The 10,544-nt window shown below is 46.4% G+C and overlaps 1 protein-coding gene across 1 annotated transcript in view; it reads right to left on the reverse strand.

Moving 5' to 3' along the window:
- LOC121287107 (cartilage oligomeric matrix protein) overlaps window positions 1–10,544 on the reverse strand; it is a 116,752-nt gene that overhangs the window by 14,027 nt on the left and 92,181 nt on the right. The window contains exons 11-12 of the mRNA XM_041204655.1: window positions 3,799–3,917; window positions 2,178–2,230 (exon numbers count right to left, since the gene is read on the reverse strand). Coding sequence (XP_041060589.1) covers window positions 2,178–2,230; window positions 3,799–3,917 — 172 coding nt within the window. The remainder of the gene's footprint in view (window positions 1–2,177; window positions 2,231–3,798; window positions 3,918–10,544) is intronic.

Genomic DNA, 10,544 nt, shown 5'->3' on the forward strand with positions numbered 1-10,544 from the left:
AGTGACTGCCCTTGACATCAAGGCTGCATTTGACCAAGTGTGGCATCAAGGAACCCCAGCGAAACTGGAGTCAATGGGAATCAGGGGGAAAACTCTCCACTGGTTGGTGTCATACCTAGCACAAAGGAAGATGGTTGTGGTTTTTGGAGGTCAGTCATCTCAGATCCAGGACATCACTGCAGGAGTTCCTCAGGGTAGTGTCTTAGGCCCAACCATCTTCATCTGCTTCATCAATGACCTTCCTTCCATCATAAGGTCAGAAGTGGGGATGTTCGCTGGTGAGTGCACAATGTTCAGCAACATTCACAACTCCTCAGATTCTGAAACAGTCCGTGTCCAAATGCGGCAAGACCTGGACAATATCCAGGTTTGGGCTGACAAGTAGCAAGTAACATTCATGCCACACAAGTGCCAGGCAATGACCATCTCTAATAAGAGAGAATCTAACCATTGCCCCTTGATGTTCAATGGCATTACCATCACTGAATCCCCCACTATCAACAACCTGGGGATTACCATTGATCAGAAACTGTACGGGACTAGCCATATAAATACTGTGACTACAAGAGCAGGTCAGAGACTAGGAATCCTGCGGAGAGTAACTCAGCTCCTGACTCCCCAAAGCCTGTCCACCATCTACTAGCACAAGTCAGTAGTGTAATGGAATACTGCCCATTTGCCTGGATGAGTGCAGCTCCCATAACACTCAATACTTTTACAGTTTCCTTATGACCTCTTCACAACTTACTTTCTACCCACCTTTGTCATCAGAAAATTTAGCAACCATACATTCGGTCCCTTCATCCAAGTCATTGATATAAATGATAAATAGTTGAGGCCCCAGCCTGATCCCTTTGGCACACCACTCAGCACATTTTGCCAACCTGAAAGTGACCAGTTCTCTATCCAGGACAAAGCAGCCCACTTGATTGGTACCCCATTCATTACCTTAAACACTGACTCCCTCCACCACCGACACACAGTAGCAGCAGTGTGTACCATCTACAAGATGCACTGCAGGAATTCACCAAGGCTCCTTAGACAGCACCTTCCAAACCCATGATCTCTACCAACCAGAAGTACCAGGGCCACAGATGCATAGGAACAGCACCATCTGCAAGTTCCCCTCCAAAAGGAATACTGACTCCCTCCCTAACAGCACTGTGAATGTACCTATACCACAAGGACTGCAGCAGTTCAAGAAGGTAGCTCACCACCACCTTCTCAAGGGCAGTTAGGATGGGTAATAAATACTGGCCTTGCCAGCGACACACACACCCCGTAAGCAATTGAAAACACACCCACACACATACACCCACACAGATACTGACACACTCATCCACACACACACACATGTGCCCACTCACATACGTACACACACACATTCACACTGACACATGCACACATGCAAACACAGCACACACATGCACACACCCACACACAAACACACACCCCCGTACACACACACATGCACACGCACACTAACACACACACACCCACACACGCAAGCACACACATATACAGATACATACACCAACCCACTCAACCACGCACACACATATGCACCGACCCACCCAACCACACACACATACACACACACGGATACCCGCACACCCACGCTCATACACACACATTCACACCCACACATGCACACATACAAACACAGCAGATAGCACACACATGCACACATCCATACACATACACACATCCACACACACCCACACATCCACACACACACCCCCACACACACACGCACGCAAACACACATATACACACACACACTTACACCGACCCACCCAACCACATAAACACACATACACACACCCACCCAAACCCACACACACAGATGCGCACACACATGCACACACATACTCCCACACGCACAGACGCACATTCACACACGTGCGCAAATACAGACACAGACACACACGCACAAACACATACACACATGTGCACACATGCACACAAACATTATTCCCATCTCCTCATAACTTCTAAGCTCCCAGCTGCAGACTGACGAGTGACAGTTAATGGATTCTCAGCATAGAGGATTATTGTGGTTAAGTTTAGAATAATCTCTCTCAAAACACTAGTTTCAGTCCAGCTGCTCTCTTTTTAATTACTTGTCCTGTATCCAGCATCCCCACTCAGTTTAAATGTGAAGGTGTCGCCCTCACCTGTCAGTGTTGGTATCACAGGAATCACCCACAAGGTCATCATCATCATCCAACTGCAAAAACCAAAATCAAATCAGCATCAAATCAGGACCATTCAATCTCACTCATCCCAGCTCAGTGAGGATAGACTGTGGGATTCTCAGAGGGACAGAGGAACGCACCATGAGACAGAGGAATCCCCACCCCCAGGCAGTTAGAGACACCCTAGAGAGAAGCCCAGAGAGAGGCAAACCTTAACATTCCTGGCAGCTAGTGTATGAGCCATTGGGAGGAGGCTGAGGAGTCCCAGGCAGAGGCTGAGGGGTACCTGGCCAGAGGGCGAGGGCAGGGGTGGAGGGTGAGGAGTACCTGTCCAGAGGGCGAGGGCAGGGGTGGAGGGTGAGGGGTGCCTGGCCAGAGGACGAGGGCAGGGGTGGAGGGTGAGGAGTACCTGTCCAGAGGGTGAGGGCAGGGGTGGAGGGTGAGGGGTACCTGGCCAGAGGGTGAGGGCAGGGGTGGAGGGTGAGGAGTACCTGGCCAGAGGGCGAGGGCAGGGGTGGAGGGTGAGGGGTACCTGGCCAGAGGGCGAGGGCAGGGGTGGAGGGTGAGGGGTACCTGGCCAGAGGGCGAGGGCAGGGGTGGAGGGTGAGGAGTACCTGTCCAGAGGGCGAGGGCAGGGGTGGAGGGTGAGGAGTACCTGTCCAGAGGGTGAGGGCAGGGGTGGAGGGTGAGGAGTACCTGTCCAGAGGGTGAGGGCAGGGGTGGAGGGTGAGGGGTACCTGGCCAGAGGGTGAGGGCAGGGGTGGAGGGTGAGGAGTACCTGGCCAGAGGGTGAGGGCAGGGGTGGAGGGTGAGGGGTACCTGTCCAGAGGGTGAGGGCAGGGGTGGAGGGTGAGGAGTACCTGGCCAGAGGGTGAGGGCAGGGGTGGAGGGTGAGGGGTACCTGGCCAGAGGGCGAGGGCAGGGGTGGAGGGTGAGGAGTACCTGGCCAGAGGACGAGGGCAGGGGTGGAGGGTGAGGGGTACCTGGCCAGAGGGTGAGGGCAGGGGTGGAGGGTGAAGGGTACCTGTCCAGAGGGCGAGGGCAGGGGTGGAGGGTGAGGGGTACCTGGCCAGAGGGTGAGGGCAGGGGTGGAGGGTGAGGAGTACCTGGCCAGAGGGCGAGGGCAGGGGTGGAGGGTGAGGGGTACCTGGCCAGAGGGTGAGGGCAGGGGTGGAGGGTGAGGAGTACCTGGCCAGAGGGTGAGGGCAGGGGTGGAGGGTGAGGAGTACCTGGCCAGAGGGTGAGGGCAGGGGTGGAGGGTGAGGAGTACCTGGCCAGAGGGTGAGGGCAGGGGTGGAGGGTGAGGAGTACCTGGCCAGAGGGTGAGGGCAGGGGTGGAGGGTGAGGAGTACCTGGCCAGAGGGCGAGGGCAGGGGTGGAGGGTGAGGGGTACCTGGCCAGAGGGTGAGGGCAGGGGTGGAGGGTGAAGGGTACCTGTCCAGAGGACGAGGGCAGGGGTGGAGGGTGAGGGGTACCTGTCCAGAGGGCGAGGGCAGGGGTGGAGGGTGAGGGGTGCCAGGCAAAGAACAAGGGTATGTTAAATGGAGAGTGAGGGTGTTCTGGGAGGAGGGTGAGCTCGAGTCAAGCACCTGATATGTACCTGATCTGCGTTACTGATGTTTGGGCAGCTGTCACAGGCATTTCCAACCCCATCACTGTCGTGGTCCAGCTGATCCTGGTTTGGAACTTGCTCACAGTTATCTAAGCTATTCCTGATTCCTGGAAAAAAAAAGAATGATTGAAAGCTGCACCACTTCAAATTAGGAACAAGAGCTGGCCATCAATTCCAGAGCAGCCACACCAATCTCCACATGTTCACATCTCTCCAATCTCCACATTTAGGAACATATCTTTTTATTTCAGTTGGATTGCTGTAAAGAACATATCCTTTTATTTTCTGTTGGAATGTGGATTTTAAAATTACAATGGTTGCCGTTTGAGAGATATGTCCACTCGAACAGGATGAGAAATATATACAATGTTGCAGCCTGGGAACAGTGGGTGTGATGAAAGACAGGATGGTGCCGGAAAGGAGTCGTGTCCAAGGGAGCTGCCTGACAACAGCATTTTAATTGGCCCCTGACCAGGTGACCAGAGTTTGTGTGAAGAGCAGTGCAGCTGAATAGCTCCTAGCCTGAAAGGAACAAGGCCTAAAACCTCTTTTTCCTGTGTTGGGAAGATTCCAGTAATTCCACAATAATAGCTAGCTCTCTTTTCTTCTCATTTCTCTATAACCTGCTCTCTGTAAAAAGGGAAATGGGAAAACCACTGTTAGAGACATTGAAAAGCAAGTTCTTAACCAGTGAGCTAAATACTGAAAGTGTTGGAAGACCACCTCGTGTCATCAAGAAGAACTGAAAGGAACTTGGGAGACATCGATCAAAATCAACCCATCGAATCCTGTACTCCGGAATTGGTGTTATTGAACTGTTTTATTCCATCCTTAAAATCCAGGTTTTGTGTGTCTTGTCTGTGTGTGTATAGGGGTTTAAGAAATGGGTAGAGTTTAAATTATAGTGTTAGAAATTACCAGTTCATATTTCTTTCTTTTGCCACTGGTTAATGACAGTTTGTTCAATAAACAGTTATTTACTTACTAAGGTTACAAACCTGGTGCTCATATTCTGTTAACCTAAATTAAACAGTTAGGTAGGATTGGGACAATCTGGTGGTTTGGCCAAACTTTTCACATTTATCGCAGCTCAGGGAGCAGTGAGGCTTGATAGTACAGCGCACTATCCCCAGTGAGTTGTGACAAAGTTCTGGGGCTTGAGTCTGGGATACATTGGAACAAACGACAAATATGATTTGGGTGTAGGTTTAGTAAGTAATAAAAGCTAAAAGGAAACACCAAGTTTGTACTGTCAAAACTAAGATGGCACTGGAAACTGCTAAAGCTTTCCTGTAAGTGGAAGAAGTGTCCCTGACAATTTTACAAGGGATCTCAAATGCCAGATTAATCGAATTGGCAAGTACATTGAGAATAGGATTGCCTGCCGAAGCTAGTAAGGCAGAGGTAATCGAAGAGATGGCACAGCATTCAAAATTGGAAGGAATACCCGAGAGTCTGAGTTCTCCAAGGGGTGGTTCAATGGAATGGGCTCATTTTCAGTTGCAAGTAAAAAAAATTGGAACTCGAGGCAGCAAAGAGAGAACGGGCATTCCAAAGGGAACAGGCAGAAAGGCAGGAGAGAGAAAGAAAACAAGAAAGGGAATTAGAAATGGTGAGGTTAGAAAAGGAGGAAAGGGAAAAAGAGAGAGACAGAGGATTCCAACTTAAAATGCTGGAATTAAAAAAGAGACACCAGTAAGTGAGACAGGACTTATTCCAGATCAGAATCCAGTGGGGAGATGTTTAAATTTGTGCAAGCTCTTCCAAAATTTGAGGAAAGGGATGTTGAAGCATTCGTTATTTCATTTGACAGGTTGGCTAAACAGATGAACTGACCAGAGGAAAACTGGATATTGCCCATGCAGAGCAAATTGACAGGTAGAGCACAGGAAATTTATGCTTCACTGTCAGAGTAGGTTTCTAGGGATTATGATGTGGTGAAAAAGGCCACTTTGAGTGTATATGAGTTGGTCCCTGAGGCATACAGACAAAAGTTTCAAAATTTAAGGAAATAGCCTGGGCAAACTTACATTGAATTTGAAAGGATTAAGCAAAGTAGTTTTGACAGCTAGATATGAGCATTAGGAGTTGAAACTACCTATGAAGTTCACAGAGACCATTCTCTTGTAAGACTATAAAAATTCCCTACCTTCTGTAATAAGAGCCCGTGTGGAAGACCAAAGAATTGCAACTGCTAGACAGGCAGCAGTAATGGCTGACGATTATCAGCTAATCCATAAAGCTAAACCCTTTTTCCATCACCCCCATAAATTTGAAAAGGATAGAAAGTGGGAGAGTGAAAGGAAGGCAAGTAGCCAGGGTAAAGAATAGATAGCTGGGGATACCTTGAGATCTCCACCCCAGATCAGGAAGGAAGGTACTTAGGGTGGAAGTGAAACTCAAAGGCCTAAGTGTTTCCATTGTAATAAAATGGGACACATTTGTTCAGAATGCTGGAAGTTGCGAGGGAAGCCCAAGGGACTTATTGGAGTTCATAAGAATGAATCCGAAAAGGGAATTCAAAAAGAAAATGTCACGGATCAAATTGTAGCTTTAACTACAGATAAGGGTCAGGAGGTAAACACTGGGCTGAATGCAGGTGAAGTGAATAAGCTAGATGAGAGATATAAAGGGTTTTATCTAAAGGCAGGATAACCCTTTTTCATCAAATGATGCAGCTAAACCCATAACTGTATTAAGCGACACAGCAGCTACTCAAACTCTCTTGCTGGAGAAGAACCTAGTTTTCCCTTTAGAGAGTTCAATGAAAGTTAAACAGGATAAGTGGAGAGTATATCACAATTCCATTGTACAAAGTGAAATTGGAGTATGATTTGTTGTTTGGATCAGTAGTTGTAGGAGTGGTTAAGAAATTACCCGTGGATGGAGTTGATTTACTCCTGGGGAATGATTTGACAGGAGTGAAGGTTACAGCTTCGCCCATAATTACGGCAAGTCCGAGAGAGGCTAAAGAGACAAAACAGTTACAAGAACAAGTTCCTGGTATTTTTCCATCGTGTGTGGTAACCAGAGCAATGGCTAAACAAAGTCCATCAACAGAGGTCAAAGTAATACCTCGAGCAGATGTTAGAATAGCTGAAACTTTCTTTCAGCATGGAGATAATTCAAAGGAAGTGTTTGGCATGTCTTCATTAATTGAAGCTCAGAAAGCAGATCCAGAGTTAAACAAGATAGCACAGTCAGCTCACATTGAAGCTGAGGCGGAAAGAGTTCCAGAATGCTATTACATTAAAAACTTGAGTTCTGATGAGGAAGTGGAAACACCCTTACAGACCTGCAGATGAGGAATCAACGGTTGTTCATCATATAGTGGTACTGCCCAAACATTGTAAGGAGATATTGTGAGTAGCACATGAAATCCCTATGGCAGGACATGTAGGAATACGGAAAACCCATGCATCAATAAACAGGTATTTTACCTGGCCAGGACTTTATAAGGGACGTAGTGCAATTTTGTAAAATGTGTCATACATGTCAGGTAGCAGGTAACACTTAACATGTAATCAATCCAGTACCTTTTATACCCATACCAGTTTTTGTGACAACATGTTCACAGAACTCAGTCCATCTCTCCAATCTCCACATGTTCACAGAACCCAGTCCATTTTGTCATGACTCACTGGGATAGTGCGCTGTAATATCCAGCCCCATTGTTCCCCGAGCTGTGACAAATGTGAAAAGTTTGACCAAACCACCAGGTTGCCCCAATTCTACCTAACTGTTCAATTTAGATTAACAGAATACAAGCATCAGATTTATAAACTTAATAAGTAAATAACTGTTTATTGAACAAATTGTCTTTAACTAGTGGCAAAAGAAAGAAATATGAACTGCTAATTTCTAATACTATAACTTAAACTCTACCCCTTCTTAAACCCTTATACACACACACACACATAACATGGATTTTAAGGGTGAGATAAAACAGTTCAATAGCATCCAAAGTACAGGATTAGATCGGTTGATTTTGACTAATGTCGTCCAAATTTCTTGCAGTTTGTTGTTGACACAAGATGGCCTCCCAGCACTTTCAGTCTGTGTTCACTGGGCAAAGCTTGCTTTTCAATGTCTCTACCTGTGAGTTTTCCTCTTTTCTTCTTGACGGGTTTTCAGAGAAAGCAAATTACAGAGATGTGAGTGATAGCCAGCTGGCTATTATGGCAGAATTGCTGGAATCTTACAAACACAGGAGAGAGAGAGGTTTCAGGTCTTCCCTCTTTTCCGTCTAGGAACTGTTCTGCCTGCACTGTTACTACACAAAACCCTGGTCACCTGGTTAGGAACCAATTAAAATGCTGTTGTTAGGCAATTCCCCCTAGACAAGAACTCCTTTCCAGCACCATTCTGTTCTCTTATGGCACACTCTGTTCCAGGTTAGCAACATTGTAGATATTCCTCAACCTGTTCCAGTGAACAGGTCTTTCAACTGGTAGTTTTTTAAAGCCACAGGCCAACTTTAAAGCCACAGTCCAAAAAAAAAGTAAAAATAGAGTCTTTATAATCTCCACAAACCCTTCTCATCATGCCTCACTAAATTCACTGGATTGATCCCTGGGGTGAGGGGGTTGTCCCACGATGAGAGGCTGAATAAATTGCATCTAAATTCTCTGGAGTTTAGAAGAATGAGAGGTGATCGCATTGAAACACTCAAGATTATGAAGGGGCTTGACAGGTAGACACTGAGAAGTTGGTTCCACTGGCTAGGAAATCTAGAATACAGAGGCACATTTTCCGGATAAGGGGCCAATCATTTAGAACTGAGATGTGGAGAAATTTCTTCTCTCAGGGGGTTGTGAATCTTTGGAATTATCTAACCCAGAAGGCTGTGGATGCTCAGTCATCGAGTATATTCAAGACCGAGATAGACAGATTTTTGGTCCCAGGGAATTAAGAATATAATCCCAATTTACTCAGCCTCTCATCATAGGACAATCCCCTCATCTGAGGGACCAATCTAGTGAGCTTTCTCTGTACCGCCTCCAATGCAAGTATATCCTTCCTTAAATGTGGAGACCAAAACTACACACAATATTCCAGATGTGGTCACCAAAACCCTGTACAACTGAAGCAAGATTTCTTTATTCCTGTACTCCAATCCCCTTGCAATAAAGACCAACCTGCCATTTGCCTTCCTAATTGATTGCTGCACCTGCATGCTAACTTTCTGTGTTCCTTGTACGAGCACACACAAAATCGCTTTGAACTTCAACACTTACAAGTTTCTCACCTTTCAAAAAATATTCTGCTTTTCTATTCTTACAGCAAAAGTGAATAACTTCACACTTCCCCACATTATACTCCTTCTGCCATCCTGTTGTCCACTCACTTACCCTGCTTATATCTCTTTGCAGCCTCTCTGTGTCCTCCCCACAGCTTACCTTCACCTAGCTTGGTATCATCGGCAAACTTTGATACATTACCCTCTATCTCCTCATCTAAGTCATTAATATAGATTGTACATAGCTGAGGCCCCAGCACTGATCCCTGTGATACTCCACTATTCACTGCTTGCCAACTTGAAAAAGCCCTGTTTATGCCACTCTCTGTTTTCAATCTGTTAACTAATCCCCTATCCATAATAATATATTACCCCCAACGCCATGAGCCCTTATCTTGTCTATTAACTTTTTGTGCTGCACCTTGTCGAATGCCTTTTGAAAATCCAGGTATACTACATCCACTGGTTCCCCTTTGACTACCCTACTAATTACATCATCAAAAAATTTATGAATTTGTCAAACAGAACTTCCCTTTAGCAAAACCATGTTGAGTTGTCTTAATCATATTACGCTTTGCTGAGTGCATTGTTAAGTCTTCCTCAATTATCGATTCCAGCATTGTCCCATCAACTGATGGCTAAATGGCCTGTAGTTCACTGTTTTCTCTGTCTCTCCTTTCTTGAAAAGTGATGTAACGTTTGCCAACTTCCAATCTAGAGGGACCATTCCTGAACCTCAGGAATTTTGGAAAATCATTGCTAGTGCATCCGCCATCTCTGCAAATCTCTCTTTTAGAACCATAGGGTGTAGGCCATCAGGTCCTGGGGATTTATTGGAATTTAGTCCCTGAATTTTCTTCAATACTTTATCTCTGTTGATATTAATTTATGATGTCATGTTGCATTCATTCGGGTCAGGTGTGCGCCCATCCGATGAGCGCAATATCTTGCTCCTAATTTTAAAACAATGATCCCTAGTTCTGGACTCACCCACAAAAGGAAACATCCTTTCCACGTCCACCTTGTCAAGGCCGTTCAGGATCTTATATACTTCAATCAAGTAATATACCACACTTGGTCAAATGTGTCCTTGATATCAAGGGCAGTCACTCTCACCTCACCTCGGGAGTTCAGCTCTTATGCCCAACTTTGAACCAAGGCTGTAATGAGGGCAGGAGCTGAATGGCCCCGGCGGAACCCAAACTGGGCATCAGTGAGCAGGTTATTGATAAGCAAGTGCCGCTCGATAGCACTGTTGATGACCCCTTTCATCACTTTACTGATGATCGAGAGTAGACTGATGGGACGGTAATTGGCCGGGTTGGATTTGTCCTGCTTTTTGTGTAAAGGACATACCTGGGCAATTTTCCACATAGCCGGGTAGGTGCCAGAGTTGTACTGGGACAGCTTGGCTAGGGGCACGGCAACTTCTGGAGCACAAGTCTTCAGTGCTATTGCTGGAATATTGTCAGGGCCCATAGACTTTGCAGTATCC

Source organism: Carcharodon carcharias, chromosome 14, assembly GCF_017639515.1.
Source record: "Carcharodon carcharias isolate sCarCar2 chromosome 14, sCarCar2.pri, whole genome shotgun sequence".
Lineage (NCBI taxonomy): Eukaryota > Metazoa > Chordata > Chondrichthyes > Lamniformes > Lamnidae > Carcharodon > Carcharodon carcharias.